Source organism: Plecotus auritus, assembly GCF_963455305.1.
Source record: "Plecotus auritus genome assembly, chromosome: 12".
NCBI lineage: Eukaryota > Metazoa > Chordata > Mammalia > Chiroptera > Vespertilionidae > Plecotus > Plecotus auritus.
In genome coordinates, this window is record NC_137778.1 from 28742701 (window position 1) to 28758717 (window position 16017).

A 16017-nucleotide genomic window follows, 5' to 3' on the forward strand; every position below is an offset into this window, starting at 1 on the left:
ATCCTATAGGATATGTACTATCCCCCTTATTATGATGGAGAATCTAAAGCCATGGATAAAGAAGCTTGTCCAAGGGTCACAAAACTGGAAGTGGTAGACCTAGACTTTCCATGTAAGTAGTCTGGCTGTAGAAGCCATGCTATTACTACAGCTGGCTGTGCTGGCTGGATTGAGGTGTTAGGTGGAAAATGGCTTGTAAAAGCGCTTCTGGAGACTTGCTGCTCTGTTTATCCCTAGTATTAGCTTCCTGCCTAGCCCAGTCTAAAGTCCTCACTCAGCCTTTCCTCCTTTTCTTGAAATCCCTGCCTCTTGTGGTGTTAATAATTCCCTCTAGAGTGACCCACAGGCTGAGAACTGCTGCTGTAGAGCCTAAGAACATTGGAAAACAGATATTTACATTACGATTCATTAACAGTAGCAAAATTACAGTTATGAAGTAGCAACGAAAATAATTTTATGGTTGGGGTCACCACAACATGAACTGTATTAAAGGGTCACGGCATTAGAAAGGTTGAGAACCTGCCGAAACCGGTTTGGCTCAGTGGATAGAGCGTCGGCCTGCGGACTGAAGGGTCCTGGGTTCGATTCCGGTCAAAGGCATGTACCTTGGTTGTGGGCACATCCCCGGTGGGAGGTGTGCAGGAGGCAGCTGATCGATGTTTCTCTTTCATCGATGTTTCTAGCTCTCTATCTCTCTCCCTTCCTCTCTGTAAAATATCAATAAAATATATTTTTAAAAAAAAAAAAAGAAAGTAAGGTTGAGAACCACTGCTCTAGAGTTTTAAGACAGGTCAGTGGTCGGCAAACTGCGGCTCGCGAGCCACATGTGGCTCTTTGGCCCCTTGAGTGTGGCTCTTCCACAAAATACTAGGCGGGTCTGTTTTGAAGAACTGGCGTTAGAAGTTTAAGTTTAAAAAATTTGGCTCTCAAAAGAAATTTCAATCGTCGTACTGTTGATATTTGGCTCTGTTGACTAATGAGTTTGCTGACCACTGCCTTAGGTCAATTCTCAAATAAGTAAAAAAGATCTTGAAGAAATAGTACTCATAAGACCTGCTAAATGATAGAGGAAGGAAGCTAGTCACACTATGTGGGTTCTTTTTTTTCCCATTTGTCCCTTACTCTTCTAGGTCGATTCTGGTTTCAACTCTTAACGGTTAAGCACTTGGATAACCCTGTACATGGCAGTTTTCCCTTTAAGCATCTCCTGAACCTATGGAAATCCCTTCTGGTTATGTTAGATCAATCTCTACTTTTCTATCTGTCAAAGCCCCCTCGTGCTGTTGTTCAAAGCCTAAATTTAGCATAGTGATTAAATTTTGCCTTCTCTTTGTTCATGGTTCTTCCTACTGTCAAACTCCTAGATTCAGCAAAATTCTATTTCCCTTCTATAAAAGCAGTATCTTTTGGGTGGTGGAGAGACTTGAATTCCTGACCATTAGATCCTTGGTATTAAGCCCAGACTTGTTTTTACTCTCCTTATCAGGTCCTAGAGTTGATACCTCAGGACACAAGTACTACTTTTTCCCCAAGAAAAATGAAAGTTTTTGAGGAAATGAGTTCATCTTAGAGTAGCCACTTGAGGGAAAAAGTGAAATTGGATCCCTACTTGATTCATTACAGCAAAATTAATTCTGGGCAACTGAAAGATTTAAATATAAGAAAAGGAAACAATAAGCAACCCAGGCTTGATCCCCAGTAGGGGGCGTGCAGGAAGCAGCCGATCCATGATTGTCTCTCATCATTGATGTTTCTGTCTCTCCCTTTCTGAAATCAATAAAAATATATTTAAAAAGCCAAAACCGGTTTGGCTCAGTGGATGGAGCGTCGGCCTGCGGACTGAGGGGTCCCGGGTTCGATTCCGGTCAAGGGCATGTAACTTGGTTGCGGGCACATCCCCAGTGGGAGGTGTACAGGAGGCAGCTGATCGATGTTTCTAACTCTCTATCCCTCTTCCTTCCTCTCTGTAAAAAACCAATAAAATATATTTTAAAAAAAAAAAATATATATATATATATATTTAAAAAATTTTTGTGTAGCAAAAGACAAATGGGAGAGGGAGGATGTTTCAACAATATAAGAGTTAATTTCCTGAAACAGCTTTTAGGACTTGGAAGTCCTGTGTGGTTCATTGGTTGGGCTTGTCCTATGCACCTGTGCACTGACAAGTTGGTTCAGTTTCTGGTCAGGGCACGTGCTCGGGTTGTGGGTTCAATCCCCGCTAGGGGGCATGCAGCAGGCAGCCAATTGATATTTTACTTTCACATCAGTGTTTTTTTCTCCCTCTCCCTTCTCTAAAAAATCAATAAAAATAAAAAAAGATAGGACCTGTAGAAAAAAAATAGGCAAAGTTTGTAAATAGTTCCAGAAAAGCAAAAATAAATTACTGTAAAACATGACATGCTCACCCTTATTTATAAGGGAAATGCAAATTAAGTTTGATAAACACTTGCAAGGATGTGGGGAAATGGGCCTACAACTCATGTTTTGAGCAGCAATTGATAAGTCTCAAAGGGCAGTTTGACCTGGCAATTCCATTCCTCAGTGTTTACCATATGGATTTGGTTACAAATATATATGAAATACTGGCCTGGTCGGGCTCAGTTGGTTAGAGCATCATCCCAAAATGCCAAGGTTGTGGGTTTGATCCCTGATCAGGGCACATATAAGAATCAACCAAAGAGCCCTGGCTGGTTTTGCTTAGTGGTTAGAGCATCAGACTGGACTGAAGGGTCCTGGGTTCGATTCCAGTCAAGGGCACATGCTGGGGTTGCAGGCTTGATCCCTAGTAGGGGCATAAAGGAGGTGGCTGATCAATGGTTCTCATCATTGATGTTTCTATCTTCCCTCTCCCTTCCTCTGAAAGCAATAAAAATACATTTTTTTAAAAAAGAATCAACCAGAGAATGCATTAATAAGTGGAATAACAAGTTGATATTTTTTTCAAATCAATAAACTTAAAAACAACATTAAAAAACAATATATATGAAACATTACATACAGACATATTTCAGCATTATTTGCCATAGCAAAATGTTGGAACTATGAAGATTCTGGCTAAATATATCCATACAACATCCTCTTGCAGTGAAATACTTATATAGAGAGTAAGACTGCTCCAAGTGCACTGATACTGAACAGTGTTCAATGTACAGGTGAAAAAAACTGCAGAATGGTGGATGCCATTGTATGGTATTTTACACGTGTACCTAATCCTATCTAGTAAAAGAGTGATATGCAAATTAACCATCACTCTGCTACACTCACAAGCCATGCCCACCAGCCAAATCAGGAGCAAGTATGCAAATTAACCCAACCAAGATGGCTGCGGACACTGAACGAGCAAGAGGCTTGGGTTTCTCTGGCAATGGAGGAAGACAAGCTTTCCGCACACCCTGGCCGGCCCAGTCCTCCACTCAAGGCTACAAACTTTCAATTATAGAAGATAAATAAATCCCAACAAAAATGGCGGCAGCCACAGAGCTGAAGAGAGCAGGAGGATTGAGTTGCCCCCGGTGATGGAGGAAGCCAAGCTTCTGCAGCCATGGCCTGCCTTGGCCTCCGCTTAAGGCTACAAAGTTTCAATTATAGAAGATAAATAAATCCCAATAAAAATGGCTGCGGTCACAGAGCAAGCAGGAGGCTTGGCTCTGCTCAAGGCTACAAAGTTTCAATTATAGAAGATAAATAAATCCCAGGGCCTCCGCTTGGGTCACTGGGGAGCGTGGCCGGCCGCAAACCACCACAGGCCCCTCACCCAGGCCACCCCATGCCCCAAGGGAACCCCCACCCTGATCTGGGACATCCTTCAGGGCAAACCAGCCAACCCCCACCCATGCACCAGGCCTCTATCCTATCTAATAAAAGAGTAATATGCAAATTGACCATCACTCCAACACACAAGATGACTGCCCCTATGTGGTCAAAGATCCTGCCCCCATGTGGACACAAGATGGCCGCCACAAGATGGCCAGCAGGGGAGGGCAGTTGGGGGGGACCAAGCCTGCAGGGGAGGGCAGTTGGGGGTGACCAGGCCTGCAGGGGAGGGCAGTTAGGGGCAATCAGATTGGCAGGGGAGCAGGTAGGCATCAGACTGTCAGGGGAGTGGTTAGGGACAATCAGGAAGGCAGGCAGGCGAGCAGTTGGGAGCCAGGAGTCCTGGATTGTGAGAGGGATGTCCGACTGCCCGTTTAGGCCCGATCTGGGATCCCAGATCGGGCCTAAACGGGCAGTCGGACATCCCTCAAGGGGTCCCATATTGGAGAGGGTGCAGGCTGGCCTGAGGGACACCCCCCCATGCACGAATTTCATGCACCGGGCCTCTAGTCTTACCTAATAAAAGAGAAACATGCAAATTAACCATCACTCCCGCTACGCCCACAGCCAGTCAGAGTGAGTATGCAAATTAACCCAACAAAGATGGAGGTTAATTTGCATATGCAGGCGCAGAGCGCTGTGAAGCCTGCTATGAGGGGAAGGAGGGTGGCGGAGGGAGCTACTGGAGTGGTGCTCCAGACAGAAGTGAGGACATGCCAGCTCCAGGCGGCCCGGGAGCAGGGACGTGCTGGCTCCCGGGCGGCTGGGGAGTGGGGACGAGCCGGCTCCTGGGCGGCTGGGTGTGAAGCCAGGGGCCTATTCTTGCCTGAATATCATGCAATGGGTCTCTAGTGTATTATATACTTGAGTATGCATCGAGTATCTTTGGAAGGACACAAACTGGTAATAGTTATCTCAGGGAAGAAACCAAGTGGCTAGGGAATAGGGGTGATACCCTGTGGTACCTTGAGAATTTCATACCATATGCATTTATTATTAGTGAAAATAATTTTAAGATTAAGCAAAAAACAAAACCCAAGCAAAACAAAGTACATTCATTCAGCTGGACATGACAACGTTTTGCTCGCATATCCTATTTTCAGAGTTATCTTTTTTTCTTTAGTTCCACCTTGGGGCTCAATAAATAGTAACTGACAAAAAGAACCTTCTAGAGTATGCTGCTTTCCCCACGGAATTCTTTCAAATTGCTCTCTGTGCCTTCTGTACCAGTCATTTTTGGGGATCTCATTTGGAACTTGAATCTAGACATCATGCCCACTTTTAGGTAACTTTTCAGCGGGACCAGTTAGGTAGGAGTGGTCAGGAATATGTCTACCTGTCTGTCTAGACGTCTTGCCAACCCAGCTGGGTATAACAAACTTCTAACCATTCTGAGTCTATTCTCACTCAAGCCTGGAGCTAGGTTAAGTGAGGCGGTCTCTTTAAAAACTGGTGTGATGGCTCCGCCTTTTAAAGAGATCTGCTGAGTCTGTAAGTCACATGACTCGGTGTCTTCCGCCCTCTGAAGCTGGAGCTGCATGTGCAGCTGTGAGGAGCCCCGCTGGGGTTGGGGGCATTGTGCCCCCAGCCCCATTCTCCTCCTGAGTCTTCTGTTGGCAGCTCCGTTTGGCCTGCTGGGGGAGGAGACCCGCCAGGTGAGGGGCTAGAGCAGTAGAGGTTTCAGGAAATGCTAGGCTTGAAGGGTGGTTGGAATCCAGGGCAATCAAGGGGTGGAGTGTGGACGGGGGAGGGTGTTTGCATAGAGAAGAGTTCTTTAACTTGGGGTTGGGGCCAGCCGTGGAGCTGGGCGGGTATGAGGGCTTCCTGTCTTCTTGGGAAATCTGGATCCTGACTCAGCCCTGAGTAACCCAGGTCCAGGCAATGTTATTTTTTTCTTCCTCCTCTTAGCTCCATGCGCTGATCTCTTAACCAGGGTCAGGGCAGTTCTGGCTCTTCCGCCCTCTCCTTTACCCCACCTCTGCCCCTACACCAAGATTCCCATACCTCCCACACGAACTTCTCATCTAGGCCCCACCCTGTCCCCGCATTTTCCAAGTCCCCAAGCTTCTCCTTTGCCCTGTGTCTCTCCCTAATCCTGTTCTCCTGACCCTCCATTACTCCATGTTCCAGGTGACTCTGGAGGTCATCCCTGACTCGATGGGGCTCCCCCAAAACCTGCTTCATATCCGAGCAGTGGGCACCAATTCCACGTTGCACTATGTGTGGAGCAGCCTCGGGCCTCCAGCAGTGCTGCTGGTGGCCACCAATACCCCCCACAGCATCCTGAGTGTCAACTGGAGCCGCTTGCTCTCCCCTGAGCCTGATGGGGCCCTGATGGTGCTTCCCAACGACAGCATCCAGTTTTCTTCTGCCATTGTCTTTACCAGGGTGAGGAGGTTGGGGGAGAACCAAGGGAAAGAGGAGGGGCTTATCAAATTAGAGGAAGAAACTGAAGCTGGGTGGGTGAAGTAGAGTCAGGTGTGAGAGCCTGAGCATGGGGTCCAGTGAGTGGTGGTGGTGGTGGGGGAGGTGATTCAGGGGAAAGCTGGACTCAGGCAAGCCCAGTCCTGTCCCACCCCACCCACCAGCTGTTTGAGTTTGACAGCACCAACATGTCCGATGTGGCAGCAAAGCCTCCGGGAAAACCGTATCCCCCATACTCCTTGGCCGAGTTCTCCTGGAACAACATCACTGACTCACTGGATCCTGCCACCCTGAGTGCCACATTTCGAGGCCACCCCAATCACGACCCCACCCGGGCTTTTGCCAATGGCAGCCTGGCCTTCAGGGTAAGGGTATGGGAAGAACTCAAAAGGCTGGGTTATGAGGGTGGGAGTTAATGATGGTGGTGGCCTTCAAGGACAGGCATCCATCTGCTTCCCATACCCCCCATGCTTCCTCCATCCTAGGTGCAGGCCTTCTCCAGATCCGGCCGACCAGCCCAACCGCCTCGCCTCCTGCACACGATGGACACCTGCCAGCTAGAGGTGGCCTTGGTTGGGGCCTCTCCCCGAGGAAACCGCTCCCTTTTTGGGCTGGAGGTAGCCACCTTGGGGCAGGGCCCTGACTGCCCCTCAATGCAGGAGCAGCACTCCATCGATGATGAATATGCACCTGCTGTCTTCCAGGTCAGGCTTCCAGTGGAGAGACAGATGAGTGGGTGAATGTAGATGGAACCCCTATTAGGACCTCAGACAATCATTCAACCATTTAATATTTAGCAACACTTTATTCGGCTCCGTTAAGTACTGGGTGCCATGCTAATGAATTTGGCCCAGTCTCTGGCCTCAGTGGGGAAGACAGAAGACAGGCAGTGCAGTGTGACTCAGTGCTCTGGCAAGGGGGGTGTGCAAGGCCTAGGGCCCAGAGGAGGGAGCTGGGTGCAGGCTTGCAAAGAGCCAGTGTTCATCCGGTCCAACTCCCCTCTCTACAGAGTGAAGATTGAGGTCCCAGTGCAAACAGCCTGTGAGTTCTAGAACCAGGCCAGGACTCAGGACGACTAGTGACAGATGAAGTCTGAGAAAGGCTGGGGGTAACAGAAGGGTCAGGCGAAGGTTAGTCCTCTTCACTCTGCACTGTCTGCCTTTCTCCCCAGTTGGACCAGCTGCTATGGGGCTCTCTCCCATCAGGCTTTGTGCAATGGCGACCAGTGGCTTTCTCCCAGAAGCAGGGGGGCCGAGAATCAGCCCTTCCCTGTCAAGCTTCCCCTCTTCATCCCACCTTGGCGTACCTTCTCCCCCAGTCACCCATTGTCCGAGCCTTCTTTGGATCCCAGAACAACTTCTGTGCCTTCAATCTGACGTTTGGGGCTTCTACAGGCCCTGGCTACTGGGACCAACACTACCTCAGCTGGTGAGTCAGGTCCTGGGCCAAGGGACGGGAAGTTGAAGTGGAGGAGGGCTGGGCCTCTTAGCCTCCCCTCCTAAGTCTGCTTACCTCTCTTTTTCACTCTGCCTGCTCTAGGTCGATGCTCCTTGGTGTGGGTATCCCTCCAGTGGATGCCTTGTCCCCCTTAGTCCTGGGCATCATGGCAGTGGCCCTGGGTGCTCCAGGATTCATGCTCCTTGCAGGAGGCCTGTTTCTGCTGCTGGGCCCCAAGAGGTACTCAGAATATCAGCCCATAAATTGAGGCCCGCTCTCTAGACGGAAGGACATTACTGGATCTGCCGTGCTGTGTCTTAAAACCTCTGCAGGTTGAGGGTCAGTGTTCCCAGCCAGCTACTCCTTTCTCCCATCTCGCTTTTCTGAAGAACCCGAGACTAGCCTCAACTCCTGGGAACCACCAGGTGGACCTTCCTTCATACTCTGTAGAGGGACCAGGACCAGGGTTATTGCTAGAGGGAGGGTGCCCTTCTTTGGAGCCTATCCACCCCTCCAGCCCCCGTTTCTCTTGGAAAGGACTCGGAGGCCAAAACGAAAGGCTGGCTGACTGGTTGCTGCTTTGAGGGCTTGAAATAGACTTATTTTTTCCCACAGGACTTGTCTCTCTGTGTGAATGTTGTTGGGTTGGTTCCAGGGAATGAGAGGGCTAAGAGATGGGCGTGGAAGGCAGGTGTCTGTGAATGGCCCCATTTTCTCACCAGGTCTGGTTCTCTCTCTGGAGGTTCCTGCCAGCCACTCTCCATCATGTGGAGCAGGGAGGTTTCTGATTCAGCATGAAGCAAACAAGAAGGGACACTTGAGAATAGGGTGCAAACACGAAGAAAGAGCCCCGTAGGACTGTGGTAGTCATTTATTGTTTCACCCCCCCACACACACATTCCCACGGGGTTAACACCAGTCATTGTACCTTCCAACCACTCCCAGTCACCACATGCATGGAATGGACACGGATGGACACGCACGCACACACACATCTCGGGAGGCAGGCTTCCCTGTCTGCTCCTCTCTTCTGGGCAGTTTGGAAGTGGGAAGTTACAGGGGCCTAATCGGGCAGGAGGCAGGAGGCAGGAGGCAGCAGCTCTGTGCTGGGGCAGCTGTAATAGTCCTGACTGAGACTAAAGGGCTTGTGAGGGCCAGTCATGGAGGGTTCTCGATGCAGGCCCCCAGGATGGTTTTACCCAGCGTGCAAGTCCCGTTTGATCTGATGCCCAGCCTTTATCTTTAGGCAAGAGCAATATTTCCAGCCTCTTTGAGGCCCTCTGCTTAGACAGCTGGCACAGAAATGGTCAGTTTTGGCTGTGGCTCTGCCACAGGAGGCCAGCGAGTGGAAGAGTTCAGCAGTGGTGGGCACTCGTGGCTGTGGTGCGAAGCAGGCTACTCAGGGAGGCTTCCCCTGGTCTTGGCCCTGTTCCCTTAAGGAACATAACTGTCCACCTTTCCCTGCCCACCAACCCGTCTACCTCCCTCCCTCCCTCATGCCTATCCTGGGCTTCGAAGGTGAAGGCCAGTCCCGAATGGGGGAGGTCTGAGAGGGGGCGGCCAGTCAATCCAAGCTCTGATTGGATGGGACCCTGTCAGGTCAGAGCGGGATTCATCTCACCAAGGTACCCAGGCTGGGGCAAGAGGACAGAACTGTTTCAGCCCCAGGGGCGGGGCCTGTAGTCCGAGCGGGCATAGTCGGGGTAGTCCAGGCGGCTCTCGGTGGCAGTGAACATGCGCTCAGGCTCTATCACGAACATGTAGTAGAGGTTCCACACAAGCATGGACAGCAGGGGCAGGAATGTCAGGCCATAGCCAAAGCCGCGGAAGGAGCGGCCGATGGCAAAGGTCAGCCAGTATATCAACCTGCCAGGGCGGGAAGCGAGAACAGGCAGTGAGGGAGGTAGATGGGTTGGTGGGCATGACTGATGCTTCTAAAGACAGTAAATGTTCATGTACGATGTGCCAGGTGCAATGCTAGTTACTCAAGGGGCACTATTCCTGATAGACTTCCCGATAGCTCTGTGAGGTGAGTTTATTATTTCCCTCTTTTGTTTTTCAAATTTTAATTAAAAATGTTGAGTAGGCGCCGAAACCGGTTTGGCTCAGTGGATAGAGCGTCGGCCTGCGGACTGAAAGGTCCCAGGTTCGATTCCGGTCAAGGGCATGTACCTTGGTTGCGGGCACATCCCCAGTAGGAGGTGTGCAGGAGGCAGCTGATCGATGTTTCTCTCTCATCGATGTTTCTAGCTCTCTATCCCTCTCCTCTCTCTTCCTCTCTGTAAAAAATTAATAAAATATATTAAAAAAAAATGTTGAGTAGGCAATATATAGTCACATGGTTCAAAATTCAAAGGTACTAATGCATGTATTAAATATCTTCCTCCCTCTACTGATCCCTGCCACCCTTTTTGTTCTCTTTCCTCCCCTCCCTACCTCCACCTCTACCCCAGGTATCCAATATTATGGTTTCTTGTGTAAAAAGTGTTTTTTTATGCATGTATGAACAACAAGATCTGTTTTCCTCCCCACCCCCTTTGGCAGTTTGGTAGCATACTATTTAGACTGTTCTGCACATTGACTTTTTCCCCTTTTTATATATCTTGGAGGTTATTTTTATCAGTATGCTAGAGGCCTGGTGCACGAAATTCATGCACGGGTAGGGTCCCTAGACCTGGCTGGCGGTCAGGGCCGATTGGGGCCTTCCTTCCCCTGGCGGCCAGCCGCTGGCCAGGGCCTTCCTTCCTCCTGTACCACCCCCTGGTGGTCAGCACATGTCATAGCGAGTGGTTGAACTCCCAGTCAAACTCCTGAGGAGACAATTTGCATATTAGGCTTTTATTATATAGGATAGACAGTTTCCTCATTCTTTTACAGCTGTACCTTCCATTGTATTCATTTCCCCTTTTGCAGATGAAGAAACTAAGATTCCAAAGGGGTTAAGTAAGACTGATCCAAGGTCAAGGTCACATATGTGGAAAATAGTCAAACTGTGATTTGATTCCCAGCCTGTTCATTCCCCTTCCTCCTGCCATTTCAGAGAGCCAGAGGAAGAGTAAGGAAGGCAGCTTCCAGAGGGCTTGAAGCCCAGAGGGATGGATAAACCACATAAACTAAACTAAAAATAAACTAAAAATACATACCCCTCCATGGGGGAGGAGAGCAGCTTCCTCTTAATATACATAGAATAACTTATTATCAAGTTGATGTGCCTCCACGTTTAAACCTGTTAAACAGGGAAGAGTAACCACTGCTTCTCTACCGCACCAAGAGGCAACTTATTATAATAGTAAAAGTTCACGGTCAGCAAACCCTTACCAAGTTCCAGGCTACTGTACACACTCTGTGAATTAACTCATTTAATCCTCACAACAACTTTATCTTATAGATGAAATGGATAATGAAAGTAGATACAGCCCAGCCAGTGTGGCTCAATGATTGAGCATCAACCTATGAACCAGGAGGTTATGGTTCAATTCCTGGTCAGGGCACATGCCTGGGTTGCAGGCTCGGCCCCTCGCAGGGGGCGTGCAGGAGGCAGCCAATCAATGATTCTCTCTCATCATTGATGTTTCTATCTCCCTCTCCCTCTCTGAAATCAATTTTAAATATATATATATTTATTGCCAAGGAAAAAAAAAGAAAAGGAGAATAGCCCTGGCTGAGTGGGTCAGTCGGTTGGAGCTTCATCCCCCCTGCACCAAAAGGTTGTGGGTTCGATTCCTGGTCAGGGCACACATCTTTGTTGCAGGTTTGATCCCCAGTTGGAGCAACTACAGGAGGCAACAGATCAATGTTTCTCTCTCACATTGATGTCTGTCTGTCTGTCTCTCTCCCCCCCCCCTTCCTCTCTCTAAAGTCAATAAAAACTTATCCTCAGGTGAAGATTTTTAAAAAATGCTTAAGCCCTAGCCAGTTTGGCTCAGTGGATGGAGCGTCGGTCTGCGGACTGAAGGGTCCCGGGTTCGGTTCCGGACAGGGGCATGTACCTTGGTTGTGGGCACGTGCCCAGTGGGGAGTGTGCAGGAGGCAGCTGATCGATGTTTCTCTCTCATCGATGTTTCTAGCTCTCTATCCCTCTCCCTTCCTCTCTATAAAAAATCAATAAAATATATTTTAAAAATATAAAATAAAAAATAAAAAAAATGCTTAAGTAACTTGCCTATGGTAGAAAAGAAAGGACCTTGGATGAGGGAGGGAAGGGACCTGGATTCTAGTCCTGCCACTTATGCTGACTGACCTGAGCGACTCTTCTCCCCCAATCTGGCGTGATTTCCTTTGTATAAAATGGGTCAGATGGACCAGACAATCACCGATTCTTCTTTAGCTCCCTGATGATTCTTACGGCTTAAACCAACTTGATCTGAAACCAGCATTCCCCGAGAGGGAGATGGGAAGTGGAGTTATAGGAGCGGGAACATGTATCTTAGGAAACATCTACTGGGAGAAAGGCAGGGCTGTGTGATGCGAGGCTGGTGGGACAGATGACCACTAGACTACATCAGAAGTAACAGGAAGACACCGTTTAGCTCAACAGGAATAGTGTTTTACAGTTAAATCGATCTGGAATCGTACATCGAAAGTGACAAAAGGAAATGTCTTAGAGAAAAAAATGTAAAGACAAATTCAAAGGTACCTTCTGGGTTAACAGTAGTTCACATGAAAGCACCTTTAAGGATTTCAGGTGGCTGTAAATTATAAATGAGAGTAATGAGGCTGCCATGAGGACTAATGTGGCCTTGGTTGGTATGAACAGAACAATACCCTTGACCAGGCCTCCCCACCCCATAGGACAAGTAGGAGAATTTCCTACCCAGAGGGAAGGACTCCGGACAGCGAAGAAATCAGGGTCACTTAGCAGTAAACACTAGGGGAGCAGGCTGGTATCAAATATCCAAATTTATCCCAGGCAATTCCAGAGATCAGAGCCAGGGCAGCAGTTTTTAGCACAATATAAGGAACTTTGTAATAATTAGGGCCTTTGAAAAACAGACTGCCTTATAAAGCACTGAGCCCTTGGTTATAGGGGGTGTGCAACTAGAGGCCAACGGCTCCCTGACCAGAGCGTCACAGAGGAGTGGCTGCAATGGGTGGAGGTTGGTCTCCGTGACACCGGGAAGCCCGTTCAGTTCCAGGCGGCATAAGCGTCTCTGAAATCAACGTCTGGTGAGAAGACACGAGCTGCTCCCCCAGGTGAGGCAAGTTGCAAGGGAGAAAGTGGACTCACCTTTCCGGGGCACACATTTGGGCTGATGCAGGATCCAAAAGCTCCCTGTCCCTGAATGGCTCCCCAGGCATTCAGACCTGGGTCCCTCTAGCACCATCACCTGCCCTGTGCCCTGCCCTCAGCCCCAACTCACCGGGAGACTGCGAAGAGGCCCGTGAGCAGAGGGAGCAGCTTGAGGGTGTCTTGGGGCAGGTAGGTGGAAAGCACAGCCAGGTTGAAGAAGTAGAGGATGAAGAGCTGGACCGACTGGGCCACGTACTGCCGGTGGATCTCCACCTCCCGCCGAGGCTCCTCAAAGGGTCGCAGGGAGGAAAAGCACAACAGGCTCAGCCCGTACACCAGGAGCCCTGGGCGGGGGTGGGGGGTGGGGGGAGAACACGGGGTCAGGCTGGAACGGGAGACCGGAAGCAGGGCAGGGTTTGTAGTGGAGAGCGCAAAGGCACGGGCTCCCCACAGTGGGACTCGGGGTCCTGGGAGGGGACAGGCACACAGGGTGGAAGGGCGTGCGAGGCCTGAGGGTCCAGGCTGAGTGAAGGAAAACCCCTGCCCCCCAAGCCAGGCGGGCCCTGACCTCAAGGGCAGTTCCCAGAGAGCCCCTGCCTTCTCCCAGGCCCCGGCTCACCCAGCACGATGGGGAAGGTGGCGAAGACTCCGCAGCGCAGTGTGTAGACAAGGCGGGAACTCATGGTGGGCAGCCGAGGGGCATCGAAAGGCAGGAAGGTGTAGGCCCCGTACAGCAGGCAGGGGAAGAGGAGGAGAGCGGCTCCCACCGAGGCCACGGCCTTCAAGCCCTCATGGCCCCCACAGCTCCCACAGGGGTGGCCAGGCGGCCTCGCCACAGCCTCGGCCCACTTGCGCTCACAGGGCTCAGGCTGGATGGTTCGGGTGGGCAGGAAGGCCCGGCGGCGCTCGCCCTCGCCCGCCTCGCAGCGCACAGCAAGGTCCTCCTGGGGCCGCCGCTCAATGCACTGTAGGTCGATGGGCACGAAGGCCCGGACGGCCTTCTCAGGCAGCAGGTTGGCATCATCTTCAGGCAACTCCTCTAGTTTGCTGAGTGGCTCCAACTCGAGGGGCTCGGGCTCAATGTCCCGCCAACCAGGGGGATCTGGGAACAGGGCACTGGGTGGGGGGCCCGTCCCCCAGGGCAAGGTGGCAGCCTCGCTCACTGTGCTGTCAAGACCATCTCCAGTCCCCTCTTCAGCTGGGGAAGACCCAGCTGAAGACTCCACTCGAGAGGACTCAGCACCAGGGGGCTGGGCCCCACCTTCGCCTTCCGGCTGCCTGCCGTTGGGGACCAAGGCCTGGGGTGGGCTCTTCTCCGGGGCCTCGGGACTCTTCACTTCCAGCAGCTTCAGGGTTTCAGGTTCTGTCATCCTGGGGCCTCAGTTCTGGAGTCTACGCTGAGGTCATGGCACTGGAGGGTAGCAGGAGAGCTCTGCCAGAAGCTCCTGTCCTCTGGCCCTTAGGGTGGGTTGATAGAACTGGAACGCTCCAGGGCAGCTGGCCTGATGGGCTTTCGCCCCTTCTGGGACCTTAAGAAGAACATGGTACAGAGGAAAGTGTTGAAAGAGAGGGAGGCAGGAGGGAAGTGAGCAGCTGAAATGGAAGAACCCTTTTGACATTAAATTCAATCCAGCAGGAAAGAGTGAGTCAGGGGGTCAGCTATGGCCTCAGCCAGTCCCCACCCATGCCTTCTACCACCTCCACCAAAACGCCTGGGGTCACTGTCACCCTAATGCAGGAATGGGAGGAAGAGGAGGTGCCTAGAACTTTGTTAAGAGTTCCCTTCCCACTAAGGTTCTCCTTGTGGACAGAGAGGCTGCCCCTTCACTTTCAAACTTCCCTTCTCCTGTAGATACCCACTTGGAACTCTCTGGCAACTGATACCAGTGATTTGCCAACAAATCTGTCCCAAGGAACTGGCAGTAGCAGTGTACCCTATTCTTTAGTCTCCAGTCTGGGTACTTGGACAATTTCTAAACTCCTCACTAGCGTACCTCATCCATTGTACGTCTGTGCATTCTCATTTCTAGGTCCAATCATGGCTGTTTTCTGTGCCTCCTCTGTCTTTCTCCTCTCCCTGCCATCCGTCCTCTGTCTCACTGCTTCTTGGTGGGGCTGATCCCCTCCCTCCACCTCCTCGAGGGCCTCCTACCCCTTGCCATTTGGACCCATGACACCCTCTTACTTTCAACCTGGAGAGACGTGGAGGGTCCCCAGCTTCTGAGAAGGAGCTGCCCAGCTCCCTGCTGGCTCTGCAAGTAATCCTTTCTCTCCCTCCCTTTACCTGTGTCTCCAAACCAGTCTGACCAGAGCAGGTGGGGCCCAGATTAAAGGGGCAGGCCCCGCCCTGCTGAATCGGCCGACAGAAAAAGCATTAGAGGAGCACGTCATCCTTTCTGAAAGTGGGGGTGCAGCTGGGCATAGAAGTAAGTGTGTGTTCTAGGCAAATAGGACATGTAGGAGCTCCCAGCTCAGGAAAGCAGAGGGGGACCATTGGGTATGTGCATCAAAGGGTGCTTGGAGTAGGGAACACCCAGAAAAGAGGTGGCATTTGTACACTTATTCATTCAATATTTATTGAGCACCTATTATTAACTAGACTATTCTAGGCACAGACAGGTAAGAGAACAAGATGACAGGCAAGGTCTCTGCTCTTGAGGAGCTTGTTCTACTGGGGTAACAGATAATAAAGAAGCCTAGCAACTAAATCAATAAGACCATTTCAGTAGGGAAAACCTCTTTGCCAAGGTGCCATTTGAGCCGAGACCTGAAGGGAATTGAGAAGTATGAGTGTTCCAGGCAGAGGAACAGAAAGTGAAAGCCCAATGAGTGGGAAAGACTTCGGCTGTTTCAGGAACAGAAAGAAGGTCAATGATTGGAACAGGATCATATTGGTTGAGGGGGAATTTGTTCCCATAACAACATGTACACAGCTTTCCTGACCCCCCTCCCCCTCCCAATCCCTTGCTTTTTAGCTTAGGTTTAAGGTCAAGAAAGCAATAGGAATCCAACGTGATCTTTCCAGTGGGAGGACCAGGGGGCAGAATCATGAGGGAGTGGCCTATCCTTCCTGCGGGATCTTACCTCTAAAGTACTTTGAGCTTTGTGAG

The 16017-nt window shown here is 50.5% G+C and overlaps 2 protein-coding genes across 4 annotated transcripts; one reads left to right on the forward strand and one right to left on the reverse strand.

Annotated features, from left to right (window-relative positions):
• Positions 1–5311: 5311 nt before the first annotated feature.
• GLMP (glycosylated lysosomal membrane protein) lies at positions 5312–8292 on the forward strand. Of its 3 annotated transcripts, none has more exons than XM_080647966.1 (6): positions 5312–5471; positions 5947–6204; positions 6405–6605; positions 6726–6857; positions 7412–7668; positions 7780–8292. In XM_080647966.1, exons 1-6 carry the CDS (start codon positions 5355–5357, stop codon positions 7943–7945), a joined length of 1131 nt encoding a protein of 376 aa, XP_080504092.1. In that variant the 5' UTR covers positions 5312–5354; the 3' UTR covers positions 7946–8292. The 3 variants fall into 3 exon arrangements, with proteins under 3 accessions (XP_080504092.1, XP_080504091.1, XP_080504093.1); XM_080647965.1 differs by having other exon boundaries at positions 5314–5471; positions 6726–6944; XM_080647967.1 differs by lacking the exon at positions 6405–6605 and having other exon boundaries at positions 5314–5471; positions 6726–6944.
• Positions 8293–8533: 241 nt separating this feature from the next.
• On the reverse strand, positions 8534–15195 carry TMEM79 (transmembrane protein 79). Its single transcript, XM_080647968.1, has 4 exons — positions 15093–15195; positions 13527–14436; positions 13038–13251; positions 8534–9543 (listed from the first exon to the last, which is right to left on the reverse strand). The coding sequence occupies exons 2-4, from the start codon at positions 14275–14277 to the stop codon at positions 9336–9338; spliced, it is 1173 nt and encodes a 390-aa protein (XP_080504094.1). The 5' UTR covers positions 14278–14436; positions 15093–15195; the 3' UTR covers positions 8534–9335.
• Positions 15196–16017: the final 822 nt, after the last annotated feature.